The sequence below is a fragment of the Homalodisca vitripennis genome, chromosome 3 (genome assembly GCF_021130785.1).
Source record: "Homalodisca vitripennis isolate AUS2020 chromosome 3, UT_GWSS_2.1, whole genome shotgun sequence".
In the NCBI taxonomy this organism is placed as follows: domain Eukaryota; kingdom Metazoa; phylum Arthropoda; class Insecta; order Hemiptera; family Cicadellidae; genus Homalodisca; species Homalodisca vitripennis.
Genome location: NC_060209.1, coordinates 119,813,331 through 119,832,944, shown reverse-complemented (window position 1 = coordinate 119,832,944; position 19,614 = coordinate 119,813,331). Strand labels below are relative to the sequence as shown.

General features: G+C 37.8%; 1 protein-coding gene across 5 annotated transcripts in view; it reads left to right on the top strand.

Annotated features, from left to right (window-relative positions):
- Window positions 1-19,614, top strand: part of LOC124357424 (protein scalloped) — a 151,830-nt gene that overhangs the window by 58,667 nt on the left and 73,549 nt on the right. For 4 of the 5 annotated variants that reach the window (XM_046809226.1, XM_046809225.1, XM_046809222.1 and 1 more), the window contains exon 2: window positions 18,798-18,839. The exons of the other annotated variant lie outside the window; for it this stretch is intronic. In XM_046809226.1, coding sequence (XP_046665182.1) covers window positions 18,824-18,839 — 16 coding nt within the window. In that variant the 5' untranslated portion in view covers window positions 18,798-18,823. The remainder of the gene's footprint in view (window positions 1-18,797; window positions 18,840-19,614) is intronic. 5 annotated transcript variants of the gene reach the window in all.

Here is a 19,614-nt window from a genome sequence, read left to right as displayed (position 1 = left end):
ATACTTACATTTTTAGTTGGATGAATAAAAATCATGCAATTCTTTTGTATGAAATATGTGAAGAAAACACACACACACACACACACACACACACACACACACACACACACACACACACACACACACACACACACACACACACACACACACACACACACACACACACACACACACACACACACACACACACACACACACACACACACACACACACACACACACACACAATAAATAATAATAATAAACATATATAGTAAGTGATAATCAATATTTAATTTTTATATCGATACAATAATTTTTTTTAGATTAAAACTTTATGTATTCAGAAACACTGCGTTTTCTTGTACCATACTACTTTTTGGATAATAATGCAGTTTTGTTTCCTGCATATAGTTTCTGTCGTATGAAGCACATGCCTTTAATTTGATAATAGTTACAATTTGAAAATAAAAGAAACTATTTAGCTGTGGTTTCTATATTCGCTGGATTTTCCTTGCGATACAACGTATAAAAGCACGCATCAAATGTAACCTTGCTGGCTCAGAAATTAGACTAAATCCTTGTCGACCTCTAGACGGTGTGTTACACGACCGTAGGCCGCTGTTCAGCACAGAGGCGAGTATTCACGCTATCACACTCAACGTGATCCTCAGCATAATATGATAGGTGTTAGCTCACATTGATCTTGAAACCATTCTCAGTAGGCTACGGGTCTCGAGTTTCACAATATGCTTCCTCAATGTTGTGAGGATCTTAGGACAAATGTACATTCAAATTTACTAAGACGTGTACAAGTCGGACTGCCCAAAACAATGCCTTGAAATACACATATAGATGTGCAGCATCTACATTAGTAGACTGGCTTCTTATCTTCTAACTACGGTTTCTATTGGTTACGGACGCTATTGGTAAATTCATAAATATGCATTTGTCCCATCAACGGTTCATGATTTATTGTGTCGAAACCTTGTCAATGGTCAAGCATCACGTTGTGCTCAGTGTATTATTTATATTTATTTTTTTTCATGAATTACGGAAACCCTGAAACATTTACCTGGACAGTACAAGTGCATCGCAACTGGATTGTATAATTCATATTGCAAACTTGGGTGCAGGATATTTTCAGTTTTCCTTCGTCAACAATTGTTAATTACTTGACAGTCAGGATTTACGTTATGAATACATCGAGTTTGAGTAGTGTAGACTATATTTTTACTTATTTATAAAAGTAAATGTTACTTCATGTTAAATCTTTGTTACGAGTTACAAATTATATATAGGCCTACGACGTTGCAAGTGTTACTAGACGAAGCATTTATAGGTGTTGAATGAAAATCGTGTTCCGAGTGTTCTACAAAGTCAGGCAGGCGTATATAGATATAGTATGGAAATTCCTGACTAATTAAATAGATTATTGGATTTATTAATAATATTTCAGATTGCTGCTACCATTTCATAAATCGTATTTTATTTAGCAATTACTGTTCTTCATGTGTTATTTTTTTGGGTTTTTATATTTTTTTAAATAATGGAATGACTTTTATCGATAAATAAAAATGCTTAACATATCCTGTAACCATAAGGTTAGAAAATACATATTTTATTAGTACAAAGATCCATAGTTACCTCGAGATATACATTTAATATGATATTGAGAGGTTCATCAAATTACATGTAGGGACTAAACATTGCTACAAATACAGCTAATGCAGCTAGGCATCCTAAACATCTCCAAACCAAACGAACAGTCAGTTCGTTAATGGAAATTATTTATTTTATTAGTTGGTGTATTAAAACAAGAATCAAAGTTTGAATTGAAACGTGACTGTTTCCCAGCTGTACTCACTGCACCGCAGGCAGACAAAGCGGACTACAGAGCAGGCGCAGTACAACGCAAGCGCAGAACTTTCTCCCGTGATTAACGCTGTCGGCGCTATATTTGTTGGCACATTGAGTGAAAGGCCTATTCACATCTGACCGGTCTGGTCTGACTCACAATAATATAGGTCGCACTAATCCGGCCCATTACAGCTCCGTTTATTTTTGAACTCAAGGTGGACAACCTTCATGTCTAAACAATAACAACTTATTTGTTAACTATGTTTACTTGTAGCTGATTAGTTTTTTGTTTTGTATCCTTTAACCTTCAATGTCTAAAATATACCGCGGTTCCTGTGATAGCAACGGGCTATTTCCTTTTCTAAACGATTACTAAAGAGCGGTGCAGATTTTTTTATTTCCCAGACGGTTGTGTGCATTACAAGTTCATACTGCGTTAACAGCAACCGATGATCGCGGACTGTATTCGTCCATTAAATCATATATTTTAAATTAAATTATATAGATATACACTTTTCTTTCATGATACATTGTTGTTAGTGTTGACAACAATTTCAGTGCGAATGTTACACACCTCCGATGTTGATATTTTAGAATGTTTGATTGTCGCTAACGGCAATAGTGTTCTCCTGCACATTTAGCCTCTATAATATGTTTCAGCGATCTGTTGAAGTTAAGGTATACCTCTTTAAAAAGTATTTCTGTATTTCAAAACCGGCTTACGGCGATTTTCTGGTTGTGCTCTATGTTCTTATTTGTTGCAGATATACTGATCATTTTTAGCAATGATTCAAGGAAAATATTACATTTCTATTTCTATGGAAGTGGAAATACCTTACATTCTGAATGGGCACTTCGATAAAAATCTCAAATATGTATCAAATGAAATTGTGTTGCAAATGCACAGACATGCCTCACGGAGTGTAACAGTTGTCATGTGATACCACAGGTAAAATATTACATTTCTATTTCTATGGAAGTGGAAATACCTTACATTCTGAATGGGCACTTCGATAAAAATCTCAAATATGTATCAAATGAAATTGTGTTGCAAATGCACAGACATGCCTCACGGAGTGTAACAGTTGTCATGTGATACCACAGGTAAAATATTACATTTCTATTTCTATGGAAGTGGAAATACCTTACATTCTGAATGGGCACTTCGATAAAAATCTCAAATATGTATCAAATGAAATTGTGTTGCAAATGCACAGACATGCCTCACGGAGTGTAAACAGTTGTCATGTGATACCACAGGTAAAATATTACATTTCTATTTCTATGGAAGTGGAAATACCTTACATTCTGAATGGGCACTTCGATAAAAATCTCAAATATGTATCAAATGAAATTGTGTTGCAAATGCACAGACATGCCTCACGGAGTGTAACAGTTGTCATGTGATACCACAGGTAAAATATTACATTTCTATTTCTATGGAAGTGGAAATACCTTACATTCTGAATGGGCACTTCGATAAAAATCTCAAATATGTATCAAATGAAATTGTGTTGCAAATGCACAGACATGCCTCACGGAGTGTAACAGTTGTGCTGTCAAACATCGATGTCATGTGATACCACAGGTAAAATCGTGCCATAATCGTGATTATCGTGTGAATAAACGATTCATATGTGTGTTGTGGACGTGGACCCACGGCTGAACTGAACTGTTGGCGGCAGACAACTCACGGCGGCGGCGAGGCGGACCATCGAAGCAGAGCAGGGAATGGCGGAGTGGACATGTTTATGGACGTGGACCGGAAGGGCGACGTTCGCCGGTGATTCGTCTTCGGCCGACATGTCCGGATGTGCTCGTTACCAAAACTCGGTCCATTCGGTTTTATATCGATCTGTTAACACGCAAATACTTACTGTAAAAGAATAATTAACATTTCCTTCAATACAAACCATATTTGAAATCAACGTTATACTGTTACTGTCTATTGAGGTGTAGCTTTTTCATTGTAATCCTTGTATTGGAATATTAACATTTGTTATTTGAAGGCTGAACATATCTTAAAAATGAACACATAGTATAAGGTTTGATTGCGGCGAACGCTAGAATCTGTTGTAACTAGTCGAGATCAGCCTGGGCCGGCAGTATTTAAGTTGATGCCAACAACAAACTCATAGTGGTAACAAATTCCCGCGCTGAACAGTGGGCGGGCTGGGCTGTGTTCAGGAATGCCGCACTACACATTGATCGACCCCAGATTTTGACTATTGATACCGACATATGCGGCTAATGAAGATGAAATGTTCATTTCGGCCGTAAACTAAATTCCCAGAATTACTGCCCAATCCCTGCTGCCCGGCGCGCAGCTGTTCTGTATTTGTATTGTTCAGAGGGGTGGTGATATTGTATCTTGTTTGAATGGCTACCAAATATCTGTTGTCTCTACCAATTGGTGGACACTTAACAAATCTGATCTCTTGACAGTTTACATTTAATCGTGTACATAAATTGTTATCAGTCAGTATTTATCAGCCTATAGCTAATATTTTCAAGGCTCTTCAACCACACTTAACCATACATTGTATTAAAAAGAGGTAATATTTCTCTTTTATAATGTTGGTGTACATTTCAATAATTAATATTGCCTATACTTGAAATTTTTTTTATTTCAATATAACAGCTCGTCCGTTCGTATTCAAAATTATACAGTAAAAATCTTCGTCTTCATAACTTAGAATTCTCTCAGAGAATTCTGAAAATGTCTAAAAAAAGTGATAGTAAAATGAATGTATTCAATAAATAAAAGGACACTAAAGCAGTTTCTGTCTGTCGTATAAATGTTTGGTTATTATTCATTTTCGCTAGTATGTAGTTTCGCAATAAAGAATATAAAAGTTGTGTATATATATGATGTTCTGTCATGTTCATCACAGATCCAGGTCTTATTGCATCAGTGCAATTGCAGGTCCGCAATGACACACGGACCTGGTGATGGATGGTCCTCATTGTACTGTAATGTATGGCCCGGTCTGTCTCAGACTTGGCTCTGGCATACATGTATCTAATCAAGCAGTCGTCTGCCAATTATTTTAAACAAATTCTAATTTGGGAATCAGCCTTAGCACAGGTTTAGACATTATTTTAACTTTGTTAACAATTTACACAAACCTTAAATAACTAGAGTTTAATTTTGTGAATGTTTCCGAAAAAAGGTTCTCTATCGTAGATTTAATAATTAAATTGAAATTGAAAGACTTGTGTATTAAAAATTAAAAATGTTGTCTAGCAGCGGTAAGATTTTTTGCCTTCGCCTTCGCAAGTTACCTTGACTCCAAGCTCGGAAGGAATACAAATAATTGAACTAATATCTAATATTGCCTATAATTTGGACAACTTGTGTGTGTGGACTTCCTGTTTTGCGAGCTATACCGTGCATGTTCTGGGAGCTGTACAATATGTTTGCCGTTGCAGCCAATAAGTAGTATTTCTCACATTTTGTCTCATCATAATACACAAATTCCTGCACAATCTAAATTACTATACCTACATATCAACTCGATATTTTTAAAATTGTTATCGGTTATACAAAATCTCAGTGTTGTTTGATTTGAAATCTTAGAAGTGTAAACAACATTTCAGAAATGTCAACGAGAGATATGTGTGTGAGTAACTTATAAAATGTTGCACCAAAACTAAACGTTTCAAATTTTGAGGGCAACAATCAAAATGGTCGGTTGTTATTGAAGTATGTTTTGAAGAGAACTATTTTCGGTAATAGAGGGTATGATTTTGCAATATGTATTTAGTCAATGATTATTTAAATTTAATTGCATGAGTTAAAAAGTTGTTTCGTATGAGGCCAAAGTTAAGAAACAGTTAGGCGGAATGGCTCCGGTAGTACGCGGAATCTCGCCTCGGCCTCGCTTTGATAATGAACGGCCCCATGTTCGGTATGTGCCTTCTATGCAAACTGGGCAGCAGCAGAACTCGCCGCCAGTCCGTCCTGTCCACTGCCCCATCAATTAGCTGATATAACCATTCGGCTGCCGGAATGTCGGTTTGATTGTTCGGGCAGCGGAGGCCCATCTCATCGTCTTTTTCTGTTGATAGCAAAAAGAGATAATAGAAGTAGAATTTCTGTTAGCTCTTATTTTTTGTGAATAAACAGCCGCTGAAGGTCAACCGGTCGACGGACGATTGTTGTCTTAACATACTGTATCGGTATGTTCTCCCTGGGACTACTTGAAAGCAACTGTGTATCATGTCAACATTATATTTGACATATCTGTGCCGTGTAAACTGTCTGTGTGACGTATTATATCTTGTACAGGGGTCTCCTCGAGTACTTTCACTCGGGTACGATTGTTGTCTTAACATACTGTATCGGTATGTTCTCCCTGGGACTACTTGAAAGCAACTGTGTATCATGTCAACATTATATTTGACATATCTGTGCCGTGTAAACTGCCTGTGTGACGTATTATATCTGTACAGGGGTCTCCTCGAGTACTTTCACTCGGGCACGATTGTTGTCTTAACATACTGTATCGGTATGTTCTCCCTGGGACTACTTGAAAGCAACTGTGTATCATGTCAACATTATATTTGACATATCTGTGCCGTGTAAACTGTCTGTGTGACGTATTATATCTTGTACAGGGGTCTCCTCGAGTACTTTCACTCGGGTACGATTGTTGTCTTAACATACTGTATCGGTATGTTCTCCCTGGGACTACTTGAAAGCAACTGTGTATCATGTCAACATTATATTTGACATATCTGTGCCGTGTAAACTGCCTGTGTGACGTATTATATCTTGTACAGGGTCTCCTCGAGTACTTTCACTCGGGCACGATTGTTGTCTTAACATACTGTATCGGTATGTTCTCCCTGGGACTACTTGAAAGCAACTGTGTATCATGTCAACATTATATTTGACATATCTGTGCCGTGTAAACTGTCTGTGTGACGTATTATATCTTGTACAGGGGTCTCCTCGAGTACTTTCACTCGGGTACGATTGTTGTCTTAACATACTGTATCGGTATGTTCTCCCTGGGACTACTTGAAAGCAACTGTGTATCATGTCAACATTATATTTGACATATCTGTGCCGTGTAAACTGTCTGTGTGACGTATTATATCTTGTACAGGGGTCTCCTCGAGTACTTTCACTCGGGCACGATTGTTGTCTTAACATACTGTATCGGTATGTTCTCCCTGGGACTACTTGAAAGCAACTGTGTATCATGTCAACATTATATTTGACATATCTGTGCCGTGTAAACTGTCTGTGTGACGTATTATATCTTGTACAGGGGTCTCCTCGAGTACTTTCACTCGGGTACGATTGTTGTCTTAACATACTGTATCGGTATGTTCTCCCTGGGACTACTTGAAAGCAATACTTTCACTCGGGTACGATTGTTGTCTTAACATACTGTATCGGTATGTTCTCCCTGGGACTACTTGAAAGCAACTGTGTATCATGTCAACATTATATTTGACATATCTGTGCCGTGTAAACTGCCTGTGTGACGTATTATATCTTGTACAGGGGTCTACTCGAGTACTTTCACTCGGGCACGATTGTTCCAAGAACGGTGTTGTGAAATATTTAGATGTCGATACCATGTTAAGACAAATTGTGTACAAAATGAACGTCCCAATTGTTGCACAGTATTTAATACAAGAGGCACGCGACTCCACGTGTCGTGTAACGGGCTACGCTGAGTTCAAGTCAATACATTATAATATTGTTAAGAAGTCCTGTGGACAGATTCTGTCAGTCTACTGAGCAGGCTTCTATGTCGCTCAGTCAAATTCCATGATTGGACATGCACCTTCATAAAACTTATCCTTGTTTATGTAGAAGTTTAATGTAAAATTTAAAGTCCATGGATGAAATCTTTCTCGAGATATCTTGCCACTTGCTACTTTCACATTTTTCTTCATCAATTTTCATTGCAGTGTTCAAATCAAAGTTTCGACGAGCTAATGTAGGTACTACAACACAAGTGATCGCTGAAGTCAAATTATTTTGCCACCGAATTTTAACATTGACTTTCATTTTGATATTTTTATTGTTCCACCATGAAAAAAATTTTACATGTTGAAATTTAATATGATTCTACTCAGTTTGTATACAAATTTATTTATTCTTCTATGTCCCCGTTGTCATTATAGTTACCGTTACCCATAAGACCAATGTACAAATATTCGCTAACGCTCAGCCAAATTTCATAGGATTGAATTTACCATCACTCACCATTCACTCAGGGTTTGCCTATATAGTAATGACACTTCATGCAAACTTTCAATTTTATAGGTCAATTTGTTTTAATGCTAACAGATAGACAGACGAACAGAAATGAAATTTTCCAGCACCCAGTGATTGGCTTTGGCAACGCTCAGCCAAGAAAAAAACACTAAACACTAAACATTAAACCGAATGTTTCCAGCAAAACGATCCCATTGTGTAAAAAGACTGTTATATGACGGGTATATAATATAATTCCTCTGTAATCTGCGCGCGCCATTACAAAATGCAATGTTGTGAGTAGCATTTTATTGGGTAAAAGTATAGCATTATGTCATAGAATATTAGCCATACGTTAACTGCATTCGTTGTTAATCAATCTATTATTTCTACTTATATTCAGATTACATTTGTCCAATAACTCAAACTATTGTCTATTCGTGCACTCAATAGCGAGAACATAAATTATTTGATAAAACTGAAACATTGAATGGACAATTACATAGGTGCTTATGACATAATTAAAAAGATATAATCATAATGATTTTAATAACCACCGATATTGCATATAGGTCCTATAAAATATTGAAGGTTACAAAGCGATGCCTCTAGGTAAGAGTAATTCCACAAGGTGGTTTATACATATCGTAGTTCTACTATTAGTGCCCTGTTTGTAATAAGTATTTAATGACTCTCTCCCACGTCTTAAATATGACAAAACCGCGTACATTACAACACCTAGCGAATATAGGTTAAGTAGCGCAGCGACTGCATGCGCCGCCTCATGGCACGTCTGTCTCTTCTCATCTCTCGCACCTACTAGGCGGTTATTATTACATATCAGAGTTCTACTATTAGTGCTCTGTTTGTAATAACTATTTAATGACTCTCTCCCACGTCTTGAATGTGACCAAAACCGCGTACATTACAACACCTAGCGAATATAGGTTAAGTAGCGCAGCGACTGCATGCGCCGCCTCATGGCACGTCTGTCTCTTCTCATCTCTCGCACCTACTAGGCGGTTATTATTACATATCAGAGTTCTACTATTAGTGCTCTGTTTGTAATAACTATTTAATGACTCTCTCCCACGTCTTGAATGTGACAAAACCGCGTACATTACAACACCTAGCGAATATAGGTTAAGTAGCGCAGCGACTGCATGCGCCGCCTCATGGCACGTCTGTCTCTTCTCATCTCTCGCACCTACTAGGCGGTTATTATTACATATCAGAGTTCTACTATTAGTGCTCTGTTTGTAATAACTATTTAATGACTCTCTCCCACGTCTTGAATGTGACCAAACCGCGTACATTACAACACCTAGCGAATATAGGTTAAGTAGCGCAGCGACTGCATGCGCCGCCTCATGGCACGTCTGTCTCTTCTCATCTCTCGCACCTACTAGGCGGTTATTATTACATATCAGAGTTCTACTATTAGTGCTCTGTTTGTAATAACTATTTAATGACTCTCTCCCACGTCTTGAATGTGACCAAACCGCGTACATTACAACACCTAGCGAATATAGGTTAAGTAGCGCAGCGACTGCATGCGCCGCCTCATGGCACGTCTGTCTCTTCTCATCTCTCGCACCTACTAGGTGGTTATTATTACATATCAGAGTTCTACTATTAGTGCTCTGTTTGTAATAACTATTTAATGACTCTCTCCCACGTCTTGAATGTGACCAAACCGCGTACATTACAACACCTAGCGAATATAGGTTAAGTAGCGCAGCGACTGCATGCGCCGCTTCATGGCACGTCTGTCTTTTCTCATATCTCGCACCTACTAGGTGGTTATTACTACATATCAGAGTTCTACTATTAGTGCTCTGTTTGTAATAACTATTTAATGACTCAGTTACACAATAATCTTATCACAAAAAATCGAAGTGGTTTTGAAAAAGGAACCCAATACAAGATATTAAGAAAGCTTAGTGACCGAGGGAGATAAGAAGGATTGGGAAATAATCAAACCAATCCAATTCAGAGACAGGATCCTTGGAGGATAAAGGACACGTGTTTCAGCTATGATGACAACTAAGTGTATTTGACCTTGGAGTATGATGTCAAGTCCAATGCCAAGCTCAAATACTCGTACGTGAAGGCGAAACTCACAAAATAGAGAAATCCAGAAAATTGTTCACTTGTGAAACCAAAAGAACTAGGGATACACGAAATACGGTGTTGTCCTGTCTTAAACGGGCAAGTCCTCGTATGCAGAGCAAAGTATACATGACGTAAAATACTCAAAATCATAATATGAGAAATACAGAGAGCAGAAGGTTTATGGGATTTCGGCTGACCGTAGTGTCTCATACATATGAAGCCGATTTGTGAGTACCCTAAAAGTTAAGAAGTACCTAACGGCTACAATACGCTTGACTAAAAACTATGTCACAAATATATATATATATATATATATATATATATATATATATATATACATATATATATACTGTATGCAGAAAATAAATGCTCAGAGGCTTCTTTAAACAATAGAAGAAAAAGACTTCATATAAATCCTTTAATATTTCGACTTTTATGTCGTTTTCAAAAAGGTACAAAAAGTGTATGTATATATATATATATATAGTAGGAAGTTCTGAGCCACACTAAGCATAATGTCTGACGTGAATCAAGACTTACTGTCCAAAATAAGTGATTGCATGGACAAATGTCAATACATACTTAAATCTAATGACTAGTAAAATACAGTCTCATTAGATTCTTTTACAATGTAAAGGGACACTTAGTGAATTTTTTTATTTGTCTTTAAGTTGTGTATAAGGTAAATCCTTTATTTAATTAGGCAAAGTATTAAATACATTTGTTCCTTTTTGTATAAAGCTGGAACGTGTTACAATATAATGACACCTGATAACTGGTTTAGTTTTATTCATATATGTGTACATCAGCATTAAAAAAAAGGAAAAAAAAGAAAAAAAACTTGGGTTGATTTAACTTAATGTATAACATAGCTGGGAAAATGCAATGAAGGTTTACAGTGAGTTTTAAAAGGAACTCCACATAATAGGCGAATAGATTTCTCCTGTAAAATAAATATTTTACCAGCGTAACACAGTTTGATCACAGAACAGATCCAAAATGACATCTACTGTGTAAATGTGTATAATATATGTTATGAAGGATGACAGGCCCTACACTATTTCGTAATGATCTTAACTTAAAAATGCACTTCGAGATTTTATAAGCTATAGAGTTAAGGTGATTGTACATTATATTCCAACCTTTAATCGATATTTTACTTTTTGGTTAGACAAAAGTGTTAGGTCATGAACTTTGTGAGCATTCAACTTGAATGTATTTGCATCACGCCAGTCAGTGAGCGATCAGCTCAAATTTAGATGGACTTGACGCTCTACACGTAGTATGACGCAACGGCGAGTCGCTCGACTCATTAGCATAATTAATTGGCGGTGAGGAGGGTAAAGGTGTCGTGAGTGGGGCGGTCGTGATCGTGATCTGGCAGTGCGGTGGTGTGGTTCGGGGATCACTGCGGTTATGGTTACGGTTACAACTAATGATCACAGTTTCTATCCTTGAATCGAATAAACAATAAAATACGTGATGGGCTACTTGTGCCCTTCAATGTAGCTGTAAAACGATAAGCCTAGTACTGCAAACTCAATAAAACGAAGTAGATCCTCTTTTAGTTTTTGAATTACTATAAAGCTTGTATTACTTCACAATATAGGTATTGATGTAAAATTTGATATCACGTTCAACCTTCGAGTTAATGCAAAGATTTTACGTGCAGTAAATTATGTTACACGTATAAAAACGTATATAAGGCTATTAACGTACTTATACGTAAGTCAAATAAAATGTTATTGCCAGGGCTTCTAATACGAAATTGCAAATAAAGTCAGTAATTAACACGTGTAGCTGTTTGAAATATTTTTAGTTCAATATTTAGAATAAAGTTAGAATTTAAAATAATAAATCCACTTACATTTACTGCAATATCGCTTGTCACTTGTTACCTAGAGCTTTTTATGATTTTGCGTTCCCCGCGAGCATGGTGTCACCGCATCATCTGCTCCAGAAAAGGGAAACACGTCCCCACAGTGCAGACTAATTTTAATTCACATTACCTGGCACCTCGCAGTCCCGTAGTTCTGGTGGTTGTCTTTTTCCACCTAGGAAATTTGTTATAGCTACCTAAAACTCTGTTCGTGATTCACCTTGACAGCCTAGATTTGGGAATTTGCTATAACAACCTGACAACCGGCTATGGTACCAACCAAACTGTCGATCACCACACTACCGTTGTGAAAGCTAAAAAGCTTTATAGGTACTGTATACCACGGTTGTTTACTTGATATGTAGAATACTTTATATGTAACATTCCGTATTTAAAATACTGTTAATCAAGTAAACTTATTTATGTTAAAAACAACAAATATAGTATAATGTTCTTTCAAAATAGGTTCTGTTGAGTTAGTCATAAGGGAAAAGTATCTATTGAGTTAAAAGTCCTGCAATCCCAATTTGCTTAGACTGCGTGTATTATATGTATCGATTATAAATTATACATAATCTTAATTATGTTCTTGGTCCTTAAAGGTTTTTACAGCTTATATAACCAATTCCCTTGTGATGACACTTCAGTCCGCCATGTTGATATTATTGATGATTTGATTGGTCAGAGATTTCTTGCAGGCACAATTGTTTTCTTTGATGTTGCCGCCAATTCTTCACGGTTCCTGCGTTTTCTCTGTTAACCCCGCCCCTTCTCCTTATTCATGGCAATCAACAATTTTATCTCTAGCTCTAGTTATCAATGTTTACTGTTTCAATTTACGGCCGAATTTATTGCCGTCTGCGGTAGAGTCTTCGTCCTCGTCGGCTTTCCTGGTACACAGTTCAGTCCAATTGTACGGGCGGGTTGGTTGTCACAAATAATCTTAATTATTTTCATAATATTTAAATAATCTAATTATTAATAATCATAATTTATTTGATGTGTATGTTAAGATCATACTGTTATTTATAACAGTATATCTTTTAAAATCTACGTATTTAAAAGATAGAGAAAACTAATTCAGTTTTAACATTGTGTTTAAAATATACATTTCGTAGTTTCTTACGGGATGAGTTAAATGTTGACATCCTGTCAGTTCCTCTCGAGTGTTCTTCAGTAGGTACAGGTGAGAATATTGAGCTCTGGAGCAGCAGGAACTGCGCCGGTATCGTGTCGTTCGATTCTCCCACATTCTAGAACACTACTCTTGGGTCAGTACCGATTGTAGTTATTTGCTCTTATGCGACCCTCTAATTTTACGATCTGTGATGTATTTCCTATTTTACAAATCTTGTAGACACGATGGTGCATGTCACTCCAAGGGATTTGGCGGAGCGTTAGCTAACATTGTTACCACACTGTAACATATTGTATACATTATTTACATTAGTCTTGTGGGTAATCACAGCAAAGATAAAATGGTATAGTAAATATGTAAATTCGTTAACAAACTGAGTATACTTAAGTACGTGAAATGAACTGTAGACTTGGGTTGCATGCAACGTCAGCGGAGTCTGCAGTGCGAAATGTGGATACCTTTTGTGTGTGTGTGTATATTTGTATGCGTATGTGTATATGTATAAAACTGTGCACAGCAACACAGTGGCAGTTGGCGCAATGCCAGACTCTGCCACGCCTTGATTATTTTGGCCCAAAACCTTGGCCGTCGGTGTTCTGGCCTGTGTCCCGCCTCTGCACACTGCACTTTGTATATCTTGCTCCAAGCTGATAAACATTAAATTAATACTTATTTTGTGTTAAACATATCTTATTGTATTTTATAAAAGCACATCACCTGTGGCTAATGTAATCCTGAATATTGTAATTAATCATTCGTATGATTAATCAGTAATTAAGTATTATCTTAAAATTAACAAATACAAGCTACATGCCCATATTTAATGTTCTCACGGCAACGGCAATACAAATGGCGATTCTATGTATAGATATATGAATTTCTTCTTCACGAGTAAACACAGGTTGGTTGTACTTGTACGTTATTAGTTTATCTATGAGTCGACAGCCTGGGATATGCGAAGGCGGGATTTCAACATGTTGAGTCGTTCTCACGAACACACTTAGTATAAGATGCATAAGAGACCGTAACTTTACCTTAAAATTACTTGCCGCTATTAAACAGACTTCCGATATCAGGCAACAAAGCATGAAGATCTTAATTAGCCGCAATTGCAACGCCGTAAAACAATTCAACGTTTAGATCGTTAAAATCGTCTCGTTTAAACGTCCATAACATTAAATTAAATAACCAGGCGTATACTGCTTTAGGCTACACTTGACGGGTCAAGAACAAGAGAAACTCTCCGAAGAAATTGTGTGCAATTTGTTTTTGCAACAGAATTGGCGGAACTAGGGATGGAACATCAAGACCAGGCGGCCAGATACATCCTCACATTATTGCACTGTTTATGGCTGAGTTCAGGCTTCGCCGGCCAGGTTATGGCTTTCTTTCTCTCTCCCGGAATAACGGTTCTGAGGGTCGGTTCATCGGCACGATATAGCGAAGTTTATACTCACAGACTTATCACTACACTGACACTACAGCGCTACCTGCCATTGTGGTGAATGTTGACTGTGAGTCACGCCTTACTACATCCCACGCGTTTATGTCTTACTATCCTCTCCTGTACTAACGGTTCTGAGGGTCGGTTGATCGGCACGATATAGCGAAGTTTATACCCACTGTCAGATCACTACACTGACACTACAGCGCTACCTGTCATTGTGGTGAATGTTGACTGTGAGTCACGCCTTACTACATCCCACGCGTTTATGTCTTACTATCCTCTCCTGTACTAACGGTACAGAGGGTCGGTTCATCGGCACGATATAGCGAAGTATATACCCACTGTCAGATCACTACACTGACACTACAGCGCTACCTGCCATTGTGGTGAATGTTGACTGTGAGTCACGCCTTACTACATCCCACGCGTTTATGTCTTACTATCCTCTCCTGTACTAACGGTACAGAGGGTCGGTTGATCGGCACGATATAGCGAAGTTTATACCCACTGTCAGATCACTACACTGACACTACAGCGCTACCTGCCATTGTGGTGAATGTTGACTGTGACTGTCACGCCTTACTACATCCCACGCGTTTATGTCTTACTATCCTCTCCTGTACTAACGGTACAGAGGGTCGGTTCATCAGCACGATATAGCGAAGTTTATACCCACCGTCAGATCACTACACTGACACTACAGCGCTACCTGCCATTGTGGTGAATGTTGAGTGTGACTGTCACGCCTTACTGCATTCCCACGCGTTTATGTCTTACTATCCTCTCCTGTACTAACGGTACCGAGGGTCGGTTGATCGGCACGATATAGCGAAGTTTATACCCACCGTCAGATCACTACACTGACACTACAGCGCTACCTGCCATTGTAGTGAATGTTGACTGTGAGTCACGCCTTACTACATCCCACGCGTTTATGTCTTACTATCCTCTCCTGTACTAACGGTACCGAGGGTCGGTTGATCGGCACGATATAGCGAAGTTTATACCCACCGTCAGATCACTACACTGACACTACAGCGCTACCTGTCATTGTGGTGAATGTTGAGTGTGACTGTCACGCCTTACTACATCCCACGCGTTTATGTCTTACTATCCTCTCCTGTACTAACGGTTCTGAGGGTCGGTTGATCGGCACGATATAGCGAAGTTTATACCCACTGTCAGATCACTACACTGACACTACAGCGCTACCTGTCATTGTGGTGAATGTTGACTGTGAGTCACGCCTTACTACTTCCCACGCGTTTATGTCTTACTATCCTGTCTCGTCTGATCACTACACGGACTGAAACTCAAACCCTTCCTCTCATGTTGCCATTGTCTGCTCTGTCCTGTCTCGTCATAGCCTCAGGCATAGTGTAGTTTAGGTCGATATTTGCAATGGATATTTTTGCTCCTCCTTCATACTTGTGTTATGTATCTTTTACTACTTATACTTTGGTAAACTTGTAGTGATCTGAGGTGAGTTGTGTAGTTTATTCATTCACACTCCCACTAGTAGTCTGTCCCGTACAACAGACCGGAGCAGTTCTCGCCTGCCGCTGTCGACCGTTGACTCGGACGATTGATGGAGCCTCATGCGGTCTCGCTCTTGCACGTCGCCTTTGTGTTGGACGTAGACGTGCCCAGAATGATCTGCCCCGCTTAGGCCTCGGGCCCGTTCATTGTTCCTTCCACCTGAGTTCGGGTTTGGCGCCCTCTCCCTACTCACCTGTCGTCCTTGTACCTGACCATCGTCTTTGTTATGCTCTACTAGATCTCGGAATGGACGTGTTTTTCACAAACGTAAACGCCAATTCATGGTTATTTACTTTTCGTTTTCTATACAATTATCTTCTCTGACATATTTAGGCAATATTTATACTTTGAATGGCATTTACAGTGAGATCTTAATATATTTAACTTATTTGCAAACTAATTTACAACATTGTATAGTTATATTCTATAAGCAATACAAATTTAAATAAATATAAATAGTATTAATAAATATTATTCGATTCTCTTCCAGGTTTTCGACGGAATTTAATAATAGTTATTTTTACAACTTTGGGCAATTTTTCCTTTCTCTCGTGTTGGGCTACTCTCTCTTGATCTCCTTGGCGTTCTATACATACTGGACCGTAATGAGTCATCCTCCCTAAATCGCAAATCGCGTAGATTTCATATAATATGTCTATAAGATTTTATGAATTTTCTTCAATTAAGCCAAATTTTCTTCCACAATCCAAAACTACCCTTAAAAAGTTATATAAATATAAATAAATAATTATATATATTTATTTATTTATTTACATGTGTGCCTGTATGCACTTACGCCATATGATGCGAGCTTGCAAACACGATAACTGCCATAAGTTTGAATAGATCTAGACAACATTTGTAAAAACCTCGTGCTTACACGTTGCTTGTGGATGAGTATGTTAACAAAGCCAATAAAAAGGTTTCAAGTTGGCGGCCTTCCAAATGTACGAAAAGGAATTATTATTTTATTTCAGTAATTGTAGAATCAGTAGAAAAAATTTCAAATGTTTTAGAATTATCAGATCATGTCCAATAACTTTATTCGTACGTGTTTACAGCTGGAAATGTCTCCAGATGGTATCTGCACAAAAGTTTTTATAATGCACTTTAATTGCGAAATGAATAATTGCGGCAATGGTTTCTTCATGTAAACCGAACGGGGTACGTGACAATGCTTACACATAGCTTAGATGGTCAATTCGTTGGCTGTTTCAATCAATTAAAATATTCAAGACGATAGCCATTATTTTTATTCGTACTTATTTTTTAATATATCTTAAGAATACAAGATAGTGGCTGGATTATAATTTGGAATAGGAATGGGTATATAGTTATTAGCAAAGTTATTACCTATATAGTTAGTTAGTTATGCCCTACGATGGAAAGTTATAACTTTGCATCGTAGGGAAAACAAAAAAAAAGAGTTTTGTAATGCTCACGTCATATACAACATGTATTTCCATGGTTTTGATGTCCAAGTTTCGAGATGATATCGTTAGAAAATCTTTAGAAGTATTAAGTATAAAATAACTTCGCATCATATGCGAATAAATAATAATCTATGATTTATTCCAGCTTTCTTTGTATCCAAATCCAGATATATGTTGTTAATCCAATGTATAGGGTGTTTAAAATTTGTAAGGACATATATTTGTAACGCTGTGGTATATTTCTCTTCGTTTATCCGACTGTCTGATTTTAATTTTTATATTAATTACTCAAAAACTGTTTAACTGTTTAGCGGCGTTGTAATTGTGCGTGTTTGTATGTCTTATTAGGAGTTTACTTTCTGCTGAACAAAAAATCGTTAATACTTCATACATTGTGGCTTTTTAAAAGTTTTTAGGTAGAATTTCGTAAAAAGCAACGAGAAGAGAAAACGTGTCGAGACGTAAAAGATCGCTTATAAAAGAATAAAATGTTGAAACCTTATTGTTATGAACCAATGACAAATGAAATATCTAAATAAATCTGTATTTACTACTCCGTGCAATCCATTTCGTCAATAAGTATACATATACAAATTGAAAATTAGTCACTGTCGCTCTGTTAATTGTCCTGTTGTTTGCTAAGGGTATCGCTTCACTCGATGAATGGACTATAGTAGTGAGATGCTTATAATATATCCGGAGAACTGTGGGCCCTGAAGGATTGTTGACCCATTCACTCACATGTCACGGCAGTGGTGGGCGGTGCCTCACTCTCAACACTCGATGAATGGACTATAGTAGTGAGATGCTTATAATATATCCGGAGAACTGTGGGCCCTGAAGGATTGTTGACCCATTCACTCACATGTCACGGCAGTGTTGGGCGACGCCTTACTCTCAACACTCAATGAATACAATACTGAAAAACCCGTAGGTTTTGTACAACATGTATCTAAGTTGATGTCCTAGAGAAGCCGATAGTGGGTTTCATGTGGTACTGGGTTGGAGGCATCTAACCGTATGCATCCATCTCTTAGTGACTTCAAGCAAAATTCTATTTTCTTGTAATATGCTGTTGTCTCTGCAGGTGAGTGTAGAGGGTCTTATACTGTATGCAGACATCTATTAATAGTATCTCACCGCATTATATATATTATGGTTGTAATGAGTTGTTGTCTTCTGTGTAGGTGAGTGGTAGCGGGCCTCTTACCGTATGCAGCCATCTCTTGGTAAGCTCACACCACATTATACTTTGTGTTGTGATCGTGTCGTGTTTGTTTTCGCATGAGTTAGTCCTTTGTTACATGATTTGCTAACAGTAGGTTATATTATTGTAGTGTGTTCGAATCAAATTATAATCTCTATTCGTGTATGTCTTGAGCTGGAGTTAGTATTTGTAAAAAAATTTATGAAATAATGATTGTAAAATCAAAATGGTAAGTTTTAAAAGGTAATATGGGTTGAAATGTATGGTATGAATTGTACAATGCGATATTACAGTCATCGACATCATTTCATATACATCGACCCATTAGGCGGATTTAAACTGTAGAAGTGTATCTGAATTAGGAATTACTCTCTTTTAGTGAACTTGTCGGTTTTATGGGCATGCAGGCGTTACCAAGGGACAAGAACGAGCACGAAGCCTTTTGGCACGAAAATTATATGCTGTTCGCTTAATGCCCGTTATCAGATGGATTTGATTTACGAATCGTCCAATGCTACTCACACCCGAAGTTATACTTTGTGTTGTTAGGCAGCCATGTATTAGTCATTGATAATGACATGGCTTCTTTCTTCTCATTTATTATTATCATTTGTCGTGTTGTTACGTACATATGTCGAACAGATTGTTGCAGTAGCGGCTGTGATGGCAGCAGCATGAGCGGTGTTGCCGCTAATAAATATCGCCAAAGTGCGGCACGGCGCGCCTCGGCGGTCGGATTTAGTACATCGACGTTGTTGGCATTTTTGGCAGCCCCGGCCGTATCACCGCAAATACCG